Source organism: Haliotis rufescens, unplaced genomic scaffold, assembly GCF_023055435.1.
Source record: "Haliotis rufescens isolate VD_foot unplaced genomic scaffold, xgHalRufe1.0.p SCAF_11, whole genome shotgun sequence".
NCBI lineage: Eukaryota > Metazoa > Mollusca > Gastropoda > Lepetellida > Haliotidae > Haliotis > Haliotis rufescens.
Genome location: NW_025963791.1, coordinates 18,009,581 through 18,035,199, shown reverse-complemented (window position 1 = coordinate 18,035,199; position 25,619 = coordinate 18,009,581). Strand labels below are relative to the sequence as shown.

Genomic DNA, 25,619 nt, shown 5'->3' with positions numbered 1-25,619 from the left:
ATATGCTCGCCCATGGGCCAAACCTTTTTCTCGCCCATGGGCGAAATATTTCAATATCGCTACAAAATCGTTGAATTAAATCGTTGAAATGAGTTAAATTTTGTGTCATGATACTTGATGGAATACAAGTTAAGTATTTGCGAAACAAATACATGAGTTTTGTGTAAAGGAAAATATTCTCGCCCATGGGCCAAACCTTTTCTCGCCCATGGGCGAAATATTTCAATATCGCTGTAAAATCGTTGAATTAAATTAAAATGAGTTAAATTTTGTGTATGATACTTGAAGGAATACAAGTTAAGTAATTGCGAAACAAAAACATGAGTTTTGTGTAAAGGAAAATATTCTCGCCCATGCATGGGCGAAATATTTCAATATCGCTATAAAATCGTCGAATTAAGTTAAAATGAGTTAAATTTTGTGTCATGATACGTGAAGGAATGCATAGAAATATACTTGCGAATCAAACACATAAGTTTTGTGTAATGGAAAATATTCTTGCCAGTGGGCTAAACCTTTTTCTCGCCCATGGGCGAAATATTTCAATATCGCTATAAAATCGTTGAATTATGTTAAAATGAGTTAAATTTTGTGTATGATACTTGATGGAATACAAGTTAAGTATTTGCGAAACAAAAACATGAGTTTTGAGTAAAGAAAAATATTCTCGCCCATGGGCCAATCTTCGCCCATGGTCTAAATATTGAGTTTTTAAACTTTATTTTTTTTTCATTTTTTCTTCCTTAGTATGTTCCCATGAAAACAGCATGCTTATTTTTGTAAATACCTTTGACCGAGACTGGGAAAAGACCGTAGAGTTTCTGGACTTTTGGGTTTCCAGAATTAAAATGGGACGTGTTAAATCTACAAAATAAAAATATAATCCAAATGGAGTCCAGAGCAATGCATCATTGCAGGCTAGAGCTGAGACATTCTAGACTTGCCAAATCATTGTAGACTTGAGTTGGATTCATGTTAATTTACTCTCTAGGGTCCGGGAGACAGACTGCTGGTCCTTGCAATGGTTGCTGGTAGTCTATAGCCCGATGTTATACGCGCATTTTACACTTTCAGCGCATGCTGACTGGTTATAAACTGCGAATGAACTGGTTATTTTACTTTCCTTTCCAGACAGAAATTTATAGCAGCAGAGATACTTTAGTCCCATACAGCAGCCGTGACATTAAATTACCTCATGCACTATGTTGGTACATAGATTGATTGAGCGAGTATTTTGTAAATCAAAACGCCTTCGTGACCAATGTAATTGTCTTTCTAAAGCAACAAAACCATTCCCATAGTCATAAGACATCTTTGCTTCAAGCGGAGTCCATTTCGACCTTATCATAAGCATGTGGTATTGAATCACTATCAAATAGTGATGGTACGAGGTGTTCGCGAAAGGTGAGCGCATCCTGCCCTAACTGTGACACCCGTCACAAACACAAGTAAATTGAGCAAGAGTTGTATGTCGATCTTTGAAATCTTAGTACTGAGAGCATTATCGATTGTACTTCAAAAGTATTGCTCGACAGTCATACAGTCTTGCAGGTAGTTTTTGTCACTCTAAATCTCAAAGCGTACGCTTGTAACATGATATTGCACATTTGTTTCAGGTGCCATGTACATGGTTTTTTACAATACTGTTGATGCTCATCGTATGCTCTGTTGTGGCAGTACTGACTTGGCGTTGTCCATCTCGTCACTGTAAACATAGACTAGCGTTATATGAGTTCAGAATGACCGAAACTCGAGGTTCGTTCAATTATCAACCCTGGATAATCTTAGTGGTTGCATCCATTAACTCTGTCACTGCATTGAACGATTACACGTTTGGGAATTTGAGGCTAAAGGTTGAAGTTATATACATGCCAAATGTATCTATTGTATCGAAATACTTTTTTCGAAATATATTTTGTCTTAAGCGTGTTCTTTCAGAATTAGAGGAGTTTGGGAATTTGAGGAGAAAGGTTGAAGTAATAAATATGCCAAATTTATCTTTTGTATTGAAATACTTTTTTTCCGAAATTTATTTTGTCTTTCTCGTGTTCTTTCAGAATTAGAGGAGTTTGGGAATTTGAGGCTAAAGGTTGAAGTAATAAATATGCCAAATTTATCTTTTGTATTGAAATACTTTTTTCCGAAATCTATTTTGTCTTAAACGTGTTCTTTCAGAATTAGGGGAGTTTGGGAAATTGTACTCCGAAACGTTGTGATCCTAATAAAAAAGTAGTCGACATCCATAAATTCTCTTCCTTAATCATTACATTGTGTATATACCTATTCACTAATGCTGTGCAGTTTCTTGAAACCTTTTGTTTCCATAGTGTAGTGTTAGAAACATTTGAGTAACTGTATGTTAGTACCATGCCTTCAAGTACAAGGACAAGGACAAGGACGAGGGCCTGTTTTGTCCGCGTAGATGTAAACTGAGGAGCACGTTACTATAACTCTCATTTGATATTATTTTATGATTGATTTTCATTTGTATAATGAACTGTACCAACGCTTAGTCAGAATACTTGTATATGGTTCTATTTTTTATGATGGGTATCATAGACTTCTGTAAATCTGTAAATCTGCTTTTTTAACACAATTTTGCAACTTTTTAAACATGGTTTTGGCCATGTGGTTGCATCATCATATCTTACCCCACAGGTAATTTAATTACCCAGCCACAGACTTCTTACAAACTGTTACAGGAATGATTGATGGTTATATAGACACAATCAATGTTCAATTACATAAAAAAACAAACACGGTATACTTTCTTTTGCCCCCCAGTTTATATTCAACTGCTGGTGGCCAATTTTGAGATTGTTATCATATGTTCACAACAACAAACATAATGTATGTAAGTAAACATGCAAGGTGGAGATCTTACTTCGCATTTGTTATAGTATTGTTATATTGTATTGAATATTGTTATAAGTCAGAAGAAAAGCAAGAAAAAATCAAGATCGTTTAAGTAAAATTAATACTTTTATTATACCTACATAATTTTGATTTGAATTAGAATATCCCTCAACCTATAGAAATATGGCGAGACATCATCCACGTCATTCCCACGAAAACAAACAATATGTACAAAATGTTGGCAACATCCTACATATCTATAATTGTGAACGAATATGAATGCTCGCAGACTTTCTGGTACCTGTTTGTTACTTCTAAAGGCTATATGGTCCATAAGATGTGTAAGGTTATAGGAGCCCGGTCTTTAAGGCGCCGTAATTCGCAATGCAGAGTTGCACCCCTTAGGGAGCCTGAAACATATGATCCTGGGTTCAAGTCCCAGATTCTCCTGAATCTGTTTAAGGTTTGTAGGCACCATACCCGTGCCCGTGAGTTAAACCAAATTGACAAACGTCCGAGAACTGCTTCATTTCGAACCTTCCTCACATATTTAACTGACACACTGTGATAACTGTTCAAAGTGTTGTTCAACCAAACTGCCCAACTCACTCACTCTTCTATTCCGGTTATTTGACATCATTGGATCAGACTAGTGTGTAGAGGGTAATCCACCCCAGTAGGTTAGTCATAGCCATTACCTAAGAACGACTGTGAAGACAAGTACGCTGGACATCTGCCACTGGGACACATCCACGTTATGTGCTCATTATATGAACACTGCTTCAGCGTCTGCTACAACGCAAAACACAGACACTGTACACTAATGTTCATGTGACTGTTATCAAGTCATTTGACAGACGAGTTATTTCCATATTTCAATAGTGAACCTGATTATCCACGCTTTGTAGTTGTAGTGTATGATGAGTCAGACGCACGAGTTAATGACGAAACACCAAATTTAGCATCAACATCAAAGTGAAAATGTAGATTCAGAAACCAACTGAGGAGTGGTTGTACTGGAAGCTTCAGGTTGTCATCCGTAGATGAAGCAAGTATTTACAGTGAAACAGTTGCCTGTTTGTGATTATATCTCCCAGGACACCAAGGACTATAAATAACATCGAATCACACATGTATATCTACTGAGAGACCGAGACACAACGCTTCAACATTGTTGACGCTCTTGGATTCCATGAATACACCTCTGTCCACAACATAATGTCACAACAAGAGCCGTTTTGCTCTTGTCCTTCTACTGGTCACTCAAGGGGTGAAGTGACCATCTGTTGAGGTTGAGGAAATATGTGTGGTTGTTGACATCCGGCGGACTGACGGGGTCCAGGTGAGGGTGTCTAGGTAGCTACGGTGTCCAGGTATGTGAATTGACCATTATGCAATAATAGAACATGTTTGTTGAGGAAATGTAACGTAGATGAACAGCCATATGTTGTCAATCGTTCACTGGATAAGAGAAGAACTATACCTATCGTATGCGTGGTTTAAGGTCGATGCAATATTACCTTCACGATACTTCTGATTAGGCACTCAACCCCACTGTATGTCATCAATAGTTATACGAACGATAGTAAAGACGGGTAAACATGTCTACATTTACAGAAGCATAATTGGATCCTTGACATTTCTAATTGTTTGGTTTAGGATTTTTATGTAGATTTAATTTAAAATAGCATATAAACATAAACACATATAAGCGTCTTCAATGGTTCGTATAGGGTTCAAGTGGGGATATTGTCATTTGCCTACAACATACATTCTCTTGGTGTTAAGCTGTGCTGATGGCCTTTGAAAGACAACCATAGCGATAGTATTCTCTACAAATGTTATTTACGCTAAAATTATCAAATATGCTCGAATGATAACATGAGCTAAAGAGTGTAAGAATGTGGAATGAAATACAAATTTAGGGCTTTGTAGTTTACACATGGACACATGGTAGTCGCCACCATGTTTTGACTGGAGGTGAATGTAGCTATGTCCACTTTGGCGACTTCGGGATAAAGACAAGCGTAGACATTGGTCGCACTGACGAACAACATAGAGGGTTGTTGTTTGTTTCATATGTTTGCTGAATGTGAAACGTCAACATGAGAGAAAGAACAGTGTCGATTATCCGCCGAAACCATTATCATTGGGCGTTACAGCAACATAGTGGTAAAAATAAAATGAAGGAATCACCGAAAATCAGCGATGACACCAGGTGTCAAAGAAAAGCCAGAAACGTGATTGAATTCCAGCGTCTGAAAGGTATTCAGTTTATCGATGATTCAGAATGCTATATTTGTGACAAAAGTTATGTCTGATGCAATTCCCGATTTTGACTTATACAAGATGTTTTCAGGTGTACAATTGACATCCCTTTGCATGTATTTGTCACGGATGCCGCCGATGGAGCAGGATACGCTCTTGTTGCGAACACATTGTATCATTACCATTGAAATAAATTTAGATTCATAAACACGTGTTTATGCTGTAGTTCAAATCTTACAATGGAGATTTCTAGTGATTGGGGAAAATATTTTTTGGCGTTTTAATTACAATGCATTCGGTAAATGCAAAAAATGTAATTATGGAATTATTTGTTTTTTAAAATTCAGAATTACCAAATAACTGAAGCTATCTTTGATGATAGTTGCATCAAATATTCAGTATGTATAACATTTTATAACATTTTATAACATTCAAAAATCCATGTTCCTTATACACATGGTTATATGTCTTCTTTCAATTATTTTAGTTATTCAGGAAAACGCGTTGTCGGTCTGAATAATCAGTAAATTGAGTTTTATTTGATCAATAGCACTGTTTAGTTATATGGTCAGACCCACAAAAGTTGCAGACATATATGTTGAAGCCATACTTGTTAAAATTGTCACAGTGTGAAATGTACACGTCAATTAAATTGTTCTTTACAAAATCACAGTTTGATACATTTGTATTGTATACTGTAAGTTAGGTTCGTCTTATCTAAAATCTGTTATATGGTTGCGCTTCCTTGTCAATCAGACGGATGTTGTTACATAACGCTTATTGTATAGAGTCATTTCCAATAAGTGGTTTATATCATTTACTGTAGAATGTACATACTGTAAATACTGATTGTGTAAATGCCAGTCAGTCTCCATTAATGTACTTTACGATTACACGGTACGCGATACCGCCGAGGCTATACACCAGCCAGACACCCACACGTCTGTGTATACGATCAATACGCCGTACAGCTAGCTACATTGCCGGGTCATGTGATCCACTGTTCATTCATAAAACTGCCAGAAGTGAGCTCCACACTGAGTTATTCGTCACTCGTGCTGTTGATGTCTGCTGTATTACGCACGTAACTCTTTCCCAAGTGTGACCGGGCAATTAATGTATGGATATAAAAGTTGTTGTACTACATCTACTGTATGTGGTTGGTCATGTAGTGTCTGTGCCGCCGAGGCAGTGTCCTGACACGTCTGTGTGGAGTGCTGACCTTCACGGGTGTGTTCCCTGTGAGCTCCTGTGTGGACATACGGATAAAGGCACCTGCCCAGAGGGATGTTGGAGTGAGTACAAGTCTTTTAACTTTTCACTTATTTTGGCGTCGTTGTGATATGTTGGACATGTATTACATGATTGGCTAATTGGACATCTGTGAATTAATTGACGTTGATGTTGTCATGAGAACACGTTCATTTCCTTGTGGTATTTATTCATACTATGGAAATGAACAAATAATGATCACATTTTAACTCGACCCATCTATTTGAATGGATATCTATATGATAGTTTAAGGTATCTGTTGGTATATATTCAAATATAAGCCATAAATCCTTTCCATAATCATAAGAAATATGCACGTGTTTATTCCTTTTTCCTTTCTTACATTTTGAAAATACCCGTGAAGATCCAGATTAGAATAGGTCTTCAGCAACCTTTGCTTGTCGTAAGAGGCGACTAACGGGATCGGGTGGTCACGCTCGCTGACCGAGTTGATACATGTCATCGTATCCCAAATGCGTCGATCGATGCTCATGATATCAATCACTGGATTGTTTACCCCAGACTCAATTATTTACAGACCGCCTTCATATAACTGTAATATTGCTGAGTGCGGCGTTAAACAACAAACAAACAAAACATTTTGAAAAACAACCCGTGATGTGTTATGGTTCCAATAGACTCCCGTGTAATGCGACAAAAGCCCTACCCATGTCACTGTCAATACACTGGCAATATACATAACAATGAGTATCGTTCTTACACAACATCATGGGTGCAAAGTACATGGGAAATGTACTTGTATAGTGTTGTGGTATTGCCCTCCGGATCATAAAGCTTCCGCGTCTAATAATAGTGCACACGTGTCTTCAGTGCATGCCCAGGTGTTTGCAATGGTAAAGGCAGTACACATACATTGTATGGATGTCTGCAGACTATTGATAAGCTTGTAACTAATTCTCCTCTGCTTGTCATCTTAACAATTTGTGGTTTGCAAAATTATGCTTCAATACACTACAATGAATGTATTGAGAGGGGCCATTGAGTACATATTTTGTCAGCGAACTGATTCGTGAACCTAAGGGAAAACACGACATCTATTTGACCCTCATACACTCACAGCACTGAAATATTCTTCTTAAGCATTCGTTCGTTCGTTCGTTCCGTCGTTCGTTCGTTCGTTCGTTCGTTCGTTCGTTCGTTCGTTCGTTCGTTCGTTCGTTAGTTAGTTAGTTAATTAATTTTATTTCCTTTGCCAGACAAAGATGTTGTCGGATCACGCCAGAAGTCCCAGCGCGTAGGTCAAAGTGGACGCGGAAGATATAAACGCGATGATGGCGACTGTGAAGACTTCTACTACTACGACAACGCTATCCACCGATGTACACCGTGTGACCACTTGTGTGATCACCACGACTACCAAGGAACTACACAACGTTGCATGGAGAAATGTCCAGGTAGGATTTCGTTATGGCATCTAATATTCCATGTGTAAATTTTTTAAAATAATTGCATATTAATCTTTTTTTATAATTCATGGATAATGAGGCTTGGTGTCATTGATGGTGGCTTCATGCGATATACTTGTATTCTATGAAGAGAATATTGGAACTTTAATCCACTACTATAGCCGTCTTAGTTTTTATTTCTTTAAATGATTATTGCGGGTTGTTTAAAGTCGAGACATATATATATACTTATGTCGTATTTTTAACAGATTACTATGCAAGGATGGAAGCTACGACCAGTTCAAAAGAGGAAAGATCAACAACGGATATTAGTTCTGACGATTCCAAAGCAGACGCTACCTTAACTGTAGTATTAATCAGTTTGCTGTTAGTGTTAGCTCTGTCTGTTGGAATAATTGTTTGGAAGCGAAATCAAATTTGGCAGTTCCTGGAGAGTCTGTGCGTCACCGAGGAGGAGAAAACCTCTGTACCCTGCTCTGAGGAAGAGGGTATCTGCGAGTTCACCAGTTCCAAAAGTGAGTAGCACTATTTCTGTCACCCTACGGGGAGGACAGAAACCTATGATCCTGGGTTCGAATCCCAGATTCGTCATGATTATGTTTGAAGACTTGCCAGCACCAAACCCAGAGCGAGTGTGAGACCAGGGCCAACTTGCTAAAAACGATCTTAGCGCTAAGACTATTTTAAGCCTATGTTAAAATATGGGAGTTAAGATCATCTTAGCGCTAAGATGGATTTGTGCAAGTTATGCTCAAGCATGCTTAAGATACAGCCGGAATCGTATAACGGGCTCTGCTTTTATCAAAGATTCCTTAGGATTATATAAATGGTTGTGTCGCTTTTGATTAAAGAAAACTCACTCACTGCATCAGCATCCCATGCTTGCCGTAAGAGGCGACGATGCTTGTCGTAAGAGGCGACGATGCTTGTCGTAAGAGGCGACGATGCTTGCCGTAAGAGGCGACGATGCTTGTCGTAAGAGGCGACGATGCTTGTCGTAAGAGGCGACTAACGGAATCGGGTGGTCAGGCTCACTGACTTGGTTGATGCATGTCAATTGCGTGGATCGATGCTCATGATGTCAGTCACTGGATTGTTGATCCAGATTATTGACTGACCGCCGTCATATAGCTGGAATATTGCTGAGTGCAGCGTTAAACAACAAATAAAAAAACAAACAAGCAAAGCAACTCTTGTCTACAGACATTTGCGATGCGTCACATTTATGAATGATGTGTAGGCCAAATCCTCATAGGTTGCCTCAGTGATCGTTCAATAAAATTGACAAGGAAATGTAAGTTGCTGCATCTATCGAACGCCCATGGTAATTATCGTACCTCGAATTTTCTACTTTGTTGTTTCTTCCTGATCTTTGTCATGACAAGAGTAAAAACTTCCGGGCACAAGAAAGTATACACTTGAAAACTGAATTTGACCAAAACTTACAAACGTTATGAAAACGTTACCCGGCTGACCTGTTGTGGGATACTCATTGATATGATGCATGTAATATCGTCTATGATAACCGTATCAAATCAGCATCGAATTACCATTTCTTGTTTGTTTCATGTTTAGCCATCATCCAAAAATGAGTGTGTATAATCTTTTGCTCGGCAGTGTAGCTATGTTTGTTTGTTTGTTTTGTTTGTTGTTTAACGCCGCACTAGGCAATATTCCAGCTATATGACGGCGGTCTCTAAATAATCGAGTCTGGACCAGACAATCCAGTGATTGATATCATGAGCATCGATCCACGCAATTGGGATCGATGATATGCTTCAACCAAGTCAGCGAGCCTGACCACCCGATCCCGTTAGTTGCCTTTTACGACAAGCATAGTCACCTTTTACAGCAAGCATGGGTTGCTGAAGACCTATTCTACCCCGGAATCTTCACGGGTCCAGTGTACCTATGTAAAGACAATGGATTCCTTTACATGTATTTACTAACTCCGAGGGTGTTTGTTATCGAGAGGACCACAGGTCAAACACAAACACATCTTTTAACCAACAAACAAACCGGATACTGATTATTCATAAAGTCATGTTATAATGGTATTTAAATATGCTCGATGTTCACATATATAATTAAAATTGTTATTGTATTCTCAATCTTGACAACTGTTCCTTTGTTAATTTCAGCCCCTTTAACCCACTCCCTTGGACCAATATGTCAGCCGGAGACCGAAGCTCGTCATGAGAACACAGCAGACAGGTATCCGTACATTGAGAAGTTTGCTGAGATTGACCTACGGTATGCAGTGTTGGATGAACCCCTCACAAGCCACGCTACCACCCCCAAGGAAACCTATTCCTCGGATCACTCCACTCTGACATCCTTCTCCAACCATTCGACCATCCCCAAGCAAACCTATTCCACTGATGACACCAATTGCAATCTGAGTACCTACACCAGTCACTCGACAATCCCCAAAGTTGTTGATGCTGCTGAGCACTGATGAAACACACTCGTGGGTGTACCAAGGAAATCACAGGGACGTCAGTCATGTAATCTAACGGAAAACAAGTAGCGACCAAAGTACAACTAATGCAGGACCCGTGAAGATCCGGAGTAGAATGGGTCTTCAGCAACCAATGCTTGCCGTAAAAGGCGACGATGCTTGTCGTAAGAGGCGACTAACGGGATCGGGTGGTCAGGCTCGCTCACTTGGTTGATGCATGTCATCGTATCCCTATTGCGTAGATCGATGATCATGATGTCAATCACGGATTGTGTGGTCCAAACTCGATTATTTACAGACCGCCGTCATATAGCTGGAATATTGCTGAGCGCGGCGTTAAAAAACAAACAAACAACTGCCACAGGAATGATACTCAATGGCCAGATCTGGCACTAAGTCTTTCTTTGAGTGATTTGAAAGATGTCAACCACATGTTTAATGTATATATCTTGAATTGAGTTGTATATGAGTTTAGCTTTCTCATACGCACTTGTAACTTTCCCTTATTTGATAAGCTATGCAATGATCTGCTTGAGATATAGATAGACAATATGATGTGCAGGTGCACACGCTTCAGCGAATGTCATGTTTGCGAACTAGGTGTTGATGGTTAAATAGATCACGACTTGTTATTTTTAACGTGATGGCATTACATTAAATGTGAAGTTAGTTTTATTCGAAAGCATACATGTAATTAACTCATTACCGTTTATGGATAATGTTCTTATAATATTCTACATTCTGTACGTTAGCTAGGACAAGCATATCAGCTGAATAGTGGATACTCTCTCATATCTACGTTATACATGTCTCATATACTTACACATTGTTTTGCTAAAAGTATATTCATCCTATGTTTGGAGAGTGAGTGAGTGAGTTGGGTGTTATTCCGCTTTAAGTAATATTGCAACCATATCATGGCATATTGTGTGTTACTGTCGCATTAAATAACCTCCTTTGTTGCAATAGTTGTGTGCTAGTGTGCATCTCATCACTGCCGATTAATATTTTCTGCCAATACGTGTTCTACGGCTATTTACTTAGGGATCAGTAATCAGTGGCTTGAAACACATATATAATACAGAACGGATTTTATAGCGGTAGAATAAGTCTTCAGCAACCAATACTTGCCGTTAAAGGCGACTGTGCTTGTCGTAAGAGGCGACTAACGGGATCGGGTGGTCAGACTCGCTGACTTGGTTGATGCATGTCATCGTATCCCAATTGCGTAGATCGATGCTCATGATATCAATCACTTGATTGTTTGGTCCAGACTCGATTATTTACAGACCGCCGTCATATAGCTGGAATATTGCAGTGTGCGGCGTTAAACAACAAGCAAACGCTACAGCATTTGTGTGGCTACGTCTGCAATGGCTCTTTGTACATGTCTCAGACATTCTGTTAACAAAGATTCAGTTGACATTTACTTTTTAAATACTCGTGATAACTCTTCTGAATGCGGACGTAAAAAGTACATTTGTGATGTTTGTTCATTTGCACAATACAAATATTGACGCATGCATATAGCAATGTACAGTCATACATTATCATGTTATTCATTATTCTTGTATCGTGCTTACAATTTACACCTGTTAACATTTTTAATTGAATTCAATACTGTTACAATCATGTAAGACGAACATTTATTAAAACATTATTTTGTTCATTTCGTTGTTTTTCTTAATTTCATTTTAGATCATAACAAGTTAAACGTGCCAGAAAAACTTGCCATCAGTAGTATTTCTGTAAAACAGCGAATTAAGTCAGGGGTAAATATTAACTGCAGGGGAAAAGAAGTATACACTTTCTAAAAATGCAACAAATGAGAAATGATTATTCGATTGTGATGTGGTATCATAGTAGACCCGTGACGATCCGGGGTAGAATAGGTCTTCAGCAACCCATGCTTGCCGTAAAAGGCGACTATGCTTGTCGTAAGAGGCGACTAACGGGATCAGGTGGTCAGGCTCGCTGACTTGGTTGAAGCATATCATCGATCCCAATTGCGTGGATCGATGCTCATGATATCAATCACTGGGTTGTCTGGTCCAGACTCGATTATTTACAGACCGCCGTCATATAGCTGGAATATTGCTGAGTGCGGCGTTAAACAACAAACCACCACCACCACCAACAACAACAAGTATCATTTTGGGTTTTGGACCTGAAGTTTGCAGTGTTTCGGCGACTGTTTCCAGACGATTTTATAACGATTTTAAAACGTTTGTGATTTTGTTGAAAGAAAATTCACGTGTATACTACATTTTGTCGGCAGTTTATATCCTGATCAACATAATCAGTTATATGCAAAGATAATTTGAACGGCCCGCCACGATTGAGTGGCTGTTTACGTAGTACACCACGTGGTATCAAGCATGTGACTCCCATTCAAGTTCAGATCACTCGTGTTTACATGCTTATTACAACTGTCAAACAGCGTTCGGAAGAGAACACAGCGTATGTATTGAGCATGGACGTCAGATTTCTTCACAGGCTCTGCTTGATCTTGTGTTATCTCATCGTACAACTGTCCTCGGTTATTGCGGAATGTCCAGTTGATAGTATTTGGAGTAACCACGCACGGGAGTGTGTATCTTGTGTTGATGTCTGCGCCCTCGCACGTGGATCGGGTTGTCTCAGTCGGTGTCTGGGTGAGTCGGTTTGTCATTATTCCCCAATTACTAAGCCATTTGACGTTTTATTGTTCACATTCATGATTGACCTGGGCCTGGTGCAATTCCAGTAACACTGACGAAGGAAGTTGACCTGTTTAGGTATGTCATACATGACGAAATCCCCGCCATCATCGTCTGGCACGGTGCCAAATGTTTTCGCGAGTACGCTGGTTTGTTGGTAATCGATTTCTATGGTAACTGGTCATGTTTCGGTAACGTGATCTATAGATTCCATTCAATGACAGGTTTATCGACGATTGTGAGATAATAATTAACCAAACTATTTTACTCACATTATATGATCAATCACTTATTCACGATTAAGGGATTGATATTTCATTGAGTGAAAAAATGAAAACACTGTGAAAAAGAATCATTATGTCAGGCTGCCGTACGGATTGTTGACTGTAGTGGAAATACCCGACATTCCCTGATGTAAACAACGCATATGACTCGGCACAAGCCTCGGTATCGAAATGCACCCAATGACCTTCGCTACTATACGTGGCGTGATACGATTCGTCGAAGGTGTCTAGACGGAAGAAAGGCATTAAGATATTAATCTAGGTTACGACGCAATTGCAAGTGTGATCATGTAAACAAATCATGATAGTGACATCGATACAAAATGACCTTCAACGCGGAAATTGTATGTTTTCTGCGGTTGTTTTCGTGTATACATTGAATGTATGGTGTTAATAACTGTCTGTGTGTAAATTATGTTGTCGTACATTGCAGGTTAAGGTAGAGTGGGTACATGAACGTTAAGTCTCTTAAAACATAATTTTGATTGAAACAAACAACTATTTTTAAACTGAAAAGGAGCCCTTGTGAGATGGTTGATTGAATATGTGGAAAATCTAGACTTGCTTCATTCACACAATAGCATTACAGTAATGGATGGGCGGAAGGGAAATAAATATGGTTCAGGGACAGCGAGACAGACTAGCCGCGTTAGTTGCGATGCTTATTACGTCACTGTGGGTTATCACAGAGGAAACAGCAAGGGCGGGCTTTCAGTTTGGGGAGAGAGTGAGTATGTTTTTACGCAGATTTCAGCAATATTCCAGCGATATCACACCAGAAATGGGCTTCACACATTGTACCCATTTTGGGAATCGAACCCGGGTCTTCGGCGTGACGAGCCAACGCTTCAACCACCAGGCTACCACACCGCCCTCAACTTAAAGGGGTGGTTGTACTAAGCCGCAGACCTGGGTTCTCTTCCCAAATGGGCAATGTGTGAAGCCCATTTTCCGGTGTCCCCCGCCGTGATATTGTTGGAATACTGCTAAAAGCGGCGTAAAACCATACTCACTCACTCACTCACCTTTAAGTTGAATGAAGACGTGATCATAAGTGAAGTTGGACAATTGAATACACTTGTTTGTGTTTATTTGTATTAAATAACAGATTATTTAGAGTATTAGCTTGATCTCTGTTGAAGAATAACTGTTATATAAGTTCAGGGATGTGGTAAAAGGTGTCAGAGAGGACTATTTTAAGTGATCACAGGTTTACATTATGACACTTTAAATCCCGCTTACGTGTAAACGAAGTTCGCAGGCAATAAACAGAAGGGCAAATCAGATGAGGATTTGGCCTACACATCATTCATAAATGTGACGCATCGCAAATGTCTGCAGACAAGAGTTGCTGTGCTTGTTTATTATTTTATTTGTTGTTAAACGCCGCACTCAGCAATACACCAGCTATTTGACGGCGTTCTGTAAATAATCGAGTCTGGACCAGACAATCCAGTGATTGACATCATGAGCGTCAATCTACGCAATTGGGATAAGATGACATGAATCAACCAAGTCTGCCAGCATGACCACCCGATCCCGTTAGTCGCCTCTTACGACAAGCATGGGTTGCTGAAGAACAATTCTAACCCGGAATCTTCACGGGATGAGTTTCTTTGCGACCCTGACATATTCATGACACTCTCGGTAAATAAAGGAATATATTGTGCGCATACCTGTTTTTAGTAACTACGTGTTGCGCTAGGAAAATAAGGGAACCGTCAATCTGAGTACACAATTATTTTATTTCAGGGACATCATCGGCGTCTGATACCTCGGGATTGACTAAGGTTCGTCGTGATGTTTTCGGTCAGAAATGCATCAACGTCGCATGCCTGGACTTCTCCTACTGCGACCCCGGGGTAGGGGAGTGCACGCCCTGCGACCAGCTGTGCGACCACCACCGCATCCAGGGTACAACGGAACAATGTCGACACAAGTGCCCAAGTAAACTCATCTAACATGTATTTGAATAGCAACAAATAATGTTTTCGAGAAAACTCAATAATCTTAAAATACATATTTTCTAAATCGATTTTCGTTTCATTTACATAGTCTCTTTTGGATCATGTTCAAAATGTTTCCTGATATATGGATACTTTAGGAGATGATATGATGTGACGTCATTGTTATCAGTGATCAGAAGTCAAATAATATAGATCATGTGATCATGGAAATATAACGAAACTTTCAGAGTACTTCAACCGTATGGAACGTGTGACAACAGAAGCTCCACGCACTGATGTTCTACGTCGCAGCACCTCCGTGGAGCCTGGAGACACCAGTACGCTTCCTGATGACCGGCAACAGGACAATAACCACAACGTGGCTTCAAGCGACGTGTTCACCCTTGGCGTCGTGACGATTGTAGTTCTGATCAGTCTGACGGGTATTGCGGTACTGCTGTGGAAGGGAAAGTATCTGGCCAAGATGTGTCGCCCAACCTCACAGCCAGAAGAACAGAAGTCATCTCTACCTTGCTCGCAGGAAGGGGAAGGCGATCTCATCAATTCTCGAAGTAGGTCTGCGTATGAATATTAGCAGTGGTTGCAGAAGTCTTAGTAGCAGTCGTAGCAGTAATTGTATTTCTAGTAGCAGTAGTCGAATCACTAGTAGTCGAATCACTAGTAGTAGTAGTAGTAGTAGTAGTAGTAGTAGCAGTGGTCAATGCAGTTATTATCCCCCGGTTTGAGTGAGTGAGTGAGTGAGTGAGTTGGGTTTAACGCCGCTTTTAACATTATTCCAGTTATATCACGGCGTGTCAGCTTAATGTGGGAGGAAAGCCCGAAGTGATGCAGGTCTAAGACGTTTACTACTTCGGTGAAACCCACGAGCACGGGTATGGTGCTGACAAACCCAGAAACATAATTGGGGCGAACCGGGATTCGAACCCACAATCATAGGTTTCTGGCGTGTCCAAGAGACGCAACTCTGCACAGCGAATCGCGGCGTCTTAGACGACTGGGCCACCCGTGCCCCCTTCCCCCGGTTTGAAAAACGAGGGAATATCGCGATCAACATATCCGTCTGTCCGTCAGTCAGGAGTCCGTTTTTCGTTTACAGAGCAGAACTAAAAAAACGTTAAATATTTCTTTTTAAACTATATGGATCATTCAGTGGTGCCTTTTGGTGATTTGGGATTAAAAAAAAAATAATAATTGTTTCATGACGGCAGGTTTGACATGAAACGAGGGTAGTGCTCGTTTCCGGAGCAGACATCCAAAACTGTTGACTATTGCTGGATGAAACTTGCTGTACAGCTCAGTCTGGTGGTGAACTGGGGCCTTTTAATAATTTGGGATTTTTGAAGAGTACTGAACAGCATTATTTTTTCTTCACTGAACTGAAGGTATCCAATGGCAAAGAACCAACACTAGTCATAGCAATAGTCGCTGCAGTTGTAGTTTAATCAGCAGTTGTAGATAGTGTTGTAGTTATAGTAGTGATAGAAGAAAGAGTAATAGTCGTAGAGTAGTAGAAGTATTAATAGGAGTAAATTCAGAATAATAAACTGTTGAAACAGCCCTTAGAGTTGTAATAATAGTGTAGTATTCATAGTGGTAGATACTGTAGCAGGGTTACTGTAGTCGGGTCAATAGTATATACAAAACTCTGTCCATAAGCATAAATATATATTTTGTAAAAGCAGAAGGGTTGAACCTCCGAAAGTTGTCTCCCTTGAATGTTATCACATGAAGACCAACTGTTCTGCTTCTAATCAAAACAGTAAGTTTGAACAGACCGTATTATCAATTTGCAAAACTAACAATTACTGACGCTTTATATATCCATTGTCCTTCAGCTCCACTCACTGCACCACGTGGTCCTATTGCCCAGGAAAAGAACTTCCCGAGTGCAGAAAGTGGACATCAATCAGACCACACCCTAGACCTGAGGGTGGAGATGGGCCATCCCGAGATATGCATCCCTTATACCGAGGTGGACGGCCCCGGCACACAATCTACTGCACGCAAAACGCTGTGTTGATGATCGGCTTGTGTTTTAGCTTCAATATGTTCATGTAGCTGTGTCGTCAGAAACATCCTTGTATCATGTCAAATGTGCTGTCAACTACACACAAGGTATGCATGGTTACCCCCTAGAGATTTGATCATTCCACAATCTCCAAAATGTTTTCGCCGATCTATTAGTTATGTTTTCATGCTAATTTGGGGTAAAATTGAATTTTGGATTCAAAGAGAAAAAGGGTCAAACGTCTAAAAAAAATTTCACTTTTAGAAGTCACATTTTATGATTCATCTCAATGTAATTTCATTTTCTATCTTTGAGAATGGCCCAGTGAAGATCGGTTGCCACCGACAGGTCGGGTAGGGTCCTGACTTGGTTGATGCATGTCATCGTTTCCCATTTGCGTAGATCGATGCTCATTATGTCAATCACTGGATTGTCTGGTCCAGACTCGACACAAGAACGCTGTGTTATAGTTGTAATATTGTAAAGTGTGTTTTAAACCAACAAAACATTGAGATTGGTATTGAGATTATAGCGAGTGAGTAGCAATACTCCAGCAATATCACGGGAAATGGGCTTCACACATTGTACCCATGTGGGGATTCGAACCCGGGACTTCGGCGTGACGAGCGAACGCTTTAACCACTAGGCTACCCCACCGCCCCGTGAGAAGTTATACATAGATAGATATATATATATAGGTCAGTCTGTTTGTTGTTCTTTTACCCTACTTTCATTTGGACATCTTCACCAAATACCTTATTTACCAATATTTTTGTGAAAACCTAGCTTATTTTTTTAACAAATGTGGTATATTTGTCCCATCACTTAATTACTTGATTCTTTGCTGTCTCGAAAATATATGTACATATATGTATATAATGTTGCATATTTTAGCTTTTTAGCTTATAGCCATTGAATATTTGTATTTGTGTATTGTATGATCGAAGTACTTATTGTACAACTATAATCATTTTTGCAAATGTATTTCATTATATATATAGGTCAGTCAGAAGCTACCTGTTTGTCTGTTTTAAGAGTACCCCAACTGTCATATCGACATTTTTACCAAAAACGAAACGCATGTTTTTGGTAAAGTTTTAAGTTTTGTTAAAACACTTAAAACATCCATCGGGCATATTTTTTTACCCCCTACGGTGTATACCAGTATGTTCCTTCACTCAGTTGTTTGCTGTCTACACGAACAGTTCTGTATAGTTTGTTTTTTATATAAAGTTGTATTTTTAGCTTAATTAGCTAAATGCTATGGATATTTATTCAATAAGATTTAGTTAGATTTAGATTAATGTGCATTATCATACATTATGTGGGAGCTTTGCATCTAGTATTTCGCGAAAACGTCGCTCTTGACTGACATTCAGAATGCTCAATTTTAGACTTTTTCCACTGTTTAAATGAATGAATAGGGCATTTGAGTGTACCCTCCCCCGAATCATATCGATTACTTTCCAGGAACAAGTCATGTCTGTATCAAAAGATTAAACGTTAAGCCATACTAGAGATAGGAGATCGAAGAAATCGTATTTTGTGGTGTACTGACTTGTGATGTTCTTCTCATATCAGGGTTATTCAGAAAAAAACATGTAGGATGTTCCTTAATGACACGGTGATACCCATACTGGGCCCCGTCCCTCAAAGTGATCTTAGCGCTACGATGATCGTAAACCTATGTTAAAGTATGGGACTTACGATCGCCTTAGTGCTAAGATCGCTTTGGAGAACGGGGCCTAGGGCATTAAGATGGCATGACCCGACACGTAAAAGGAAGATATACAATGGTTAAAGGATACCGGAGTATCATTGCGGAGGTTAATGACAGTAGAGTATTGTTTATATAAGTAGCCCGACAATACGGGTGATGTCAGTATTGCAGCACCCAGGGGTATACAGTTTACATCTCTGATGCCCCTTCTACCACTGCCACGAGCTTGAACCTTATACCTATACGTCTCATATGTATACCTATACATCTCATATGTATACCTATACGTCTCATATGTATACCTATACATCTCATATGGTGCTGATGCAATGTTTCTACTCTGCTTACATATTTATTTATAATTTATTTTTGTAGACCGTTTGTATTTGCGTGTTTCAGCGTTTACCGTTTGTTACAAAGTAAATAGAACAATAGCAGTGAGATGATTAACAGGATGCGTGCGCGCACGTGTGTGTTGGTGTGGACGTGGGTGTGTTAGTGAGGTATCTGTTGTGTGCGTGCGTGATTGCGTGTGCGTTGGTATGGACGTTGATCGGGATCATTGTCAAAGACACATTACTAAGAATATGAAATAGCACACTGTATATATTAAGGGACATTAACCCGATTATGTATATTGTTAAAGATGGCTGTTCAGTTTTGCCATGTGTCTGGGGTGTTGTATGTCATTGACTTTGTATTTATTAATTGTTCTCAAAGCACTGTGGTTTTAGTAGCCAAATAGTTTCTCCACTGAGTATAACTTAGGATTGAGAAGGCGATGTCTGTTACCACCTGGCTATTACAAAGCTGCCGCTATTATGACAAATGTCACAACACCGTTATCACAATATTGGAAGCATCCCATCAGATGACATAGCCTCGTCCATCATATAACATCATTGAGACGTTATTGGGAGATGCGGTCGATAACATTACTACATGTCACTTACATTCCTTGTTTGAAAAATCAAATTCCTGGTTATGCAGTATTATTATTATTACCATGTGCAAGTGTATGCTCAAAGGTAAGATACAGTATCCACTTTGAGGGGAGTTTTTTTTATGGGGGCGTGTGTGTCAAGGCGGCACGGCACCAGGCGCTATCAGATCTGAAGATCAACTTAACATTTTATAAAATGATTAAGTGTAAAGTGTAGTTGCTGTGTATAGATTAAACCTGAAGCCAGATATAGTATTATATAAGAACCGTTCAAAACTATTTTGTCAGTGCACGTGTAATATCAAGTAATAAACTGTTCACTCGGTATGTAAGCTTGTCTGTCTCAATCATATTTACAATCTACTTGTCGACATGAGGGTGTCGTGATATAACACAGACACAGTTGACATTACACTGTCGTGATATAACTGAGACACAGATAACATAATAGTGTCGTGCGATAACTGAGACACAGTTGACATTAAAGTGTCATGATATAACCGAGACACAGATAACATGAAAGTGTCGTGATATAACAGAGACACAGTTGACATAAAAGTGTCATGATATAACCGAGACACAGCTGATATTAAAGTGTCGTGCTATATAACAGAGACACAGTTGACATGAAAGTGTCGCGATATAACCGAGAGACAGTTGACATGAAAGTGTCGTGCTATAACCGAGAGACACAGTTGACATTAAAGTGTCATGATATAACCGAGACACAGTTGACATGAAAGTGTCGTGATATAACCGAGACACAGTTGACATGAAAGTGTCGTGATATAACCGAGACACAGTTGACATGAAAGTGTCGTACTATAACAGAGACACAGTTGACATGAAAGTGTCGTGATATAACCGAGACACAGTTGACATGAAAGTGTCGTGCTATAACAGAGACACAGTTGACATTAAGGTGTCATGATATAACCGAGACACAGTTGACATGAAAGTGTCGTGATATAACCGAGAGACAGTTGACATGAAAGTGTCGTGCTATAACCGAGAGACACAGTTGATATTAGAGTGTCGTGATATAACCGAGAGACAGTTGACATGAAAGTGTCGTGCTATAACCGAGAGACACAGTTGACATTAGAGTGTCGTGATATAACCGAGAGACAGTTGACATGAAAGTGTCGTGATATAACCGAGAGACACAGTTGACATGAAAGTGTCGTGATATAACCGAGACACAGTTGACATGAAAGTGTCGTGATATAACAGAGACACAGTTGACATGAAAGTGTCGTGATATAACCGAGAGACAGTTGACATGGAAGTGTCGTGATATAACCGAGACACAGTTGACATGAAAGTGTCGTGATATAACCGAGACACAGTTGACATGAAAGTGTCGTGATATAACAGAGACACAGTTGACATGAAAGTGTCGTGATATAACCGAGAGACAGTTGACATGGAAGTGTCGTGATATAACCGAGACACAGTTGACATGAAAGTGTCGTGATATAACCGAGAGACAGTTGACATGAAAGTGTCGTGATATAACCGAGACACAGTTGACATGATAGTGTCGTGCTATATAACAGAGACACAGTTGACATGAAAGTGTCGTGATATAACCGAGTCACAGTTGACATGAAAGTGTCGTGATATAACCGAGACACAGTTGACATAAAAGTGTCGTGATATAACCGAGAGACACAGTTGACATGAAAGGGACGTGATATAACCGAGACACAGTTGACATGAAAGTGTCGTGATATAACCGAGACACAGTTGACATGAAAGTGTCGTGATATAACCGAGACACAGTTGACATTAAAGTGTCGTGATATAACCGAGACACAGTTGACATGAAAGTGTCGTGATATAACCGAGAGACAGTTGACATGAAAGTGTCGTGCTATAACAGAGACACAGTTGACATGAAAGTGTCGTGATATAACCGAGACACAGTTGACATGAAAGTTTCATGATATAACTGAGACACAGCTGACATTACAGTGTCGTGCTATAACAGAGATACATTTAACATTACAGTGTCGTGATATAACTGACTGTCTGTTTGTCTGTCTGTCTGTCTGTCTGATATAACTGAGACACAGCTGACATTAAAGTGTCGTGCTATAACTGAGATACAGTTAACATGAAAGTGTCATGATATAACCGAGACACAGTTGACATGAAAGTGTAAGATATAACACAGACACAGTTGACATGAAAGTGTCGTGATATAACAGAGACACAGTTGACATGAAAGTGTCGTGATATAACCGAGACATAGTTGACATGAAAGTGTCGTGCTATAACAGAGACACAGTTGACATGAAAGTGTCGTGATATAACCGAGACACAGTTGACATGAAAGTGTCGTGCTATAACAGAGACACAGTTGACATGAAAGTGTCGTGATATAACCGAGACACAGTTGACATGAAAGTTTCATGATATAACTGAAACACAGCCGACATTAAAGTGTCGTGCTATAACAGAGATACATTTAACATTACAGTGTCGTGATATAACTGACTATCTGTCTGTCTGTCTGTTTGTCTGTCTGATATAACTGAGACACAGCTGACATTAAAGTGTCGTGCTATAACTGAGATACAGTTAACATGAAAGTGTCGTGATATAACCGAGACACAGTTGACATGAAAGCGTCGTGATATAACCGAGACACAGTTGACATGAAAGTGTCATGATATAACCGAGACACAGTTGACATGAAAGTGTCGTGCTATAACCGAGACACAGTTGACATGAAAGCGTCGTGATATAACCGAGACACAGTTGACATGAAAGTGTCATGATATAACCGAGACACAGTTGACATGAAAGTGTCGTGCTATAACAGAGACACAGTTGACATGAAAGTGTAAGATATAACACAGACACAGTTGACATGAAAGTGTCGTGATATAACAGAGACACAGTTGACATGAAAGTGTCGTGATATAACCGAGACACAGTTGACATGAAAGTGTCATGATATAACCGAGACACAGTTGACATGAAAGTGTCGTGATATAACCGAGACACAGTTGACATGAAAGTGTCGTACTATAACTGAGACACAGTTGACATGAAAGTGTCGTGATATAACCGAGAGACACAGTTGACATGAAAGGGACGTGATATAACCGAGACACAGTTGACATGAAAGTGTCGTGATATAACCGAGAGACAGTTGACATGAAAGTTTCATGATATAACTGAGACACAGCTGACATTACAGTGTCGTGCTATAACAGAGATACATTTAACATTACAGTGTCGTGATATAACTGACTGTCTGTCTGTCTGTCTGTCTGTCTGATATAACTGAGACACAGCTGACATTAAAGTGTCGTGCTATAACTGAGATACAGTTAACATTACAGTGTCATGATATAACCGAGACACAGTTGACATGAAAGTGTAAGATATAACACAGACACAGTTGACATGAAAGTGTCGTGATATAACCGAGACACAGTTGACATGAAAGTGTCATGATATAACCGAGACACAGTTGACATGAAAGTGTAAGATATAACAGAGACACAGTTGACATGAAAGTGTCGTGCTATAACAGAGACACAGTTGACATGAAAGTGTAAGATATAACACAGACACAGTTGACATGAAAGTGTCGTGATATAACCAAGACACAGTTGACATGAAAGTGTCGTGATATAACCGAGACACAGTTGACATGAAAGTGTCATGATATAACCGAGACACAGTTGACATGAAAGTGTCGTGATATAACCGAGACACAGTTGACATGAAAGTGTCGTACTATAACAGAGACACAGTTGACATGAAAGTGTCGTGATATAACCGAGACACAGTTGACATGAAAGTGTCGTGATATAACCGAGACACAGTTGACATTAGAGTGTCGTGATATAACCGAGACACAGTTGACATGAAAGTGTCATGATATAATCGAGTAACAGTTGACATGAAAGTGTCGTGATATAACCGAGACACAGTTGACATGAAAGTGTCGTGATATAACCGAGACACACACACCCACAACCACCATCAGCAGCGACACTTCGACATAAAGATGTGTTACACAACCACCTACACAGATACAATACATTGGTACTGACACTATTATGTCAAATAAAAGTTGAACACAGGTGGCATGACATTGGGTTCGAATCCCATTTTCGCCAGACCGCCTCCGTGGTCTAGTGGTAGAGCGACCGCCCGGAGAGCGAAAAGTCCGGGGTTCGACCCAGGCCGCGTCTACCAAAAGACGTTGAAAGATGGTGCTTGTTGTTACCCTGTCTGGCGCTCGGCATTAAAGGCCTTAAACGAGTACTGGTCGGATCAGTATACCGTGTCTGAATGGGGTATTCATGTTAAACTAAGGCTGGTATCTCAGTGTTGTAGCACTTTAAATTGGCATCAGTCCTGACTAGTACAAGCAGCCACACACACACACACACACACACACACACACACACACACACACACACACACACACACACACACACACACATACGCGCGCACGTCGCAATGTAAGTGCAATAATCTTGGACGCGACGTTAAACCCCATTTCACCTCACCTCACCATTTTCGCCATGACTGTGATTCTTGGTTTGTCAGAACCTTTTCCCGGCGAACGTCAAAGGCTTGCAACACTTTTGGCGCCCCCAACCTGTAAACTGGCACTCCGTGATATTAGTAACATCCTGAGTATAACCCTTCTCATTCGTTCACACCTCAATATTATGTTTTGTATTACTTATCTCCTTTCTTATACCGCCGTCATATAGCTGGAATATTGCTGAGTGCGGCGTTGAACAACAAACCAACCAACCAACCTTTCTTATACTCAGAGGGAGCGATCGGTCTGAATCAAATAATATAATCAAAAAAGAAAATGAAGTGTCTGTGGTTGAGGACACAAACGATAAGCTGTCTGTTGTAAATAATTTACTATATGTACACACATGATGTCGGTGATATATATATAGTAAATGGCAATATCAATAATCAATATCTGACCTGGACAATATTTTGGATCAATATATGCAGAATCCCGCTAGAGAAGAGGGGCAATGTATGGATTTATCTTGGACTATTTCCCCAGCACAAATTAAATTCAAAAATGTAATTTTTAAGTCGGAATTTTGCATACTTTATAATAAAACTGTGTAAGCAATTATCGTATAGGTGTGGGATTTATTTAAAATGAACGTCGCATTTTCAAACCCGGATCCTATTCATGCTGTGATGAACCGGTAGAAACCAAAGCTCTATACAAATAAGGGCATTGTGATTCCGAGATGACGCTGTAGGGCGTGTCGGCTAACACACTGACCCGGTGACACACTGACACACTGATACCTTGTCTGACCCGGGTCACCATGACCTGCCGGGTATATCGTGCCATGCGTTTATCCGTACACCAACAGTATGTGATCAGAGCCATAAATAGATAGGAACTATTACGAAAGATCATGTGATGACACAGTGACACACTAACACGCTTCTGGCCTGGGTCAACGCGCCCTATTAAATTCTAACATGCTAGAAATATCGGCTAGGGGTTACAGTGCATATACGTAGGAATGTGAACATATGAGACAATATGAATATTCTCGTTTTGAAACAATCTCAATGACAAGGCGTTCCGTGAAAGGACCAAAAAAAAGATAACGCATGAATTTGGAATTATATATGTACCATCACATATAACAAATTATTGAGGTAATTTCAACGGTTTTGGGCCGGGAACG

The 25,619-nt window shown here is 39.8% G+C and overlaps 2 protein-coding genes across 3 annotated transcripts; both read left to right on the top strand.

The window, feature by feature from the left end:
• The first annotated feature begins 5,575 nt into the window (after positions 1-5,575).
• Positions 5,576-10,346, top strand: LOC124152005. The gene is made up of 4 exons (XM_046524714.2): positions 5,576-6,419; positions 7,614-7,811; positions 8,072-8,338; positions 9,965-10,346. The coding sequence occupies exons 1-4, from the start codon at positions 6,245-6,247 to the stop codon at positions 10,279-10,281; spliced, it is 957 nt and encodes a 318-aa protein (XP_046380670.2). The 5' UTR covers positions 5,576-6,244; the 3' UTR covers positions 10,282-10,346.
• A 2,307-nt stretch (positions 10,347-12,653) lies between these two features.
• On the top strand, positions 12,654-20,232 carry LOC124152006 (tumor necrosis factor receptor superfamily member 13B-like). Of its 2 annotated transcripts, none has more exons than XM_046524716.2 (4): positions 12,654-12,938; positions 15,020-15,214; positions 15,462-15,785; positions 17,070-20,232. In XM_046524716.2, the coding sequence occupies exons 1-4, from the start codon at positions 12,701-12,703 to the stop codon at positions 17,252-17,254; spliced, it is 942 nt and encodes a 313-aa protein (XP_046380672.2). In that variant the 5' UTR covers positions 12,654-12,700; the 3' UTR covers positions 17,255-20,232. The 2 variants fall into 2 exon arrangements, with proteins under 2 accessions (XP_046380672.2, XP_046380673.2); XM_046524717.2 differs by lacking the exon at positions 12,654-12,938 and adding an exon at positions 13,475-13,611.
• Positions 20,233-25,619: the final 5,387 nt, after the last annotated feature.

Excerpts from the sequence above, each read along its gene's own strand:
- LOC124152005 (XM_046524714.2), top strand. The coding sequence starts at position 6,245 with ATGGATATAAAAGTTGTTGTACTACATCTACTGTATGTGGTTGGTCAT. Across the intron at positions 7,812-8,071 it reads TTGCATGGAGAAATGTCCAG|ATTACTATGCAAGGATGGAA; the intron begins GTAGGATTTCGT and ends TATTTTTAACAG. Across the intron at positions 8,339-9,964 it reads CGAGTTCACCAGTTCCAAAA|CCCCTTTAACCCACTCCCTT; the intron begins GTGAGTAGCACT and ends TGTTAATTTCAG.
- LOC124152006 (XM_046524716.2), top strand. The coding sequence starts at position 12,701 with ATGCTTATTACAACTGTCAAACAGCGTTCGGAAGAGAACACAGCGTAT. Across the intron at positions 12,939-15,019 it reads TTGTCTCAGTCGGTGTCTGG|GGACATCATCGGCGTCTGAT; the intron begins GTGAGTCGGTTT and ends ATTTTATTTCAG. Across the intron at positions 15,215-15,461 it reads ATGTCGACACAAGTGCCCAA|AGTACTTCAACCGTATGGAA; the intron begins GTAAACTCATCT and ends CGAAACTTTCAG.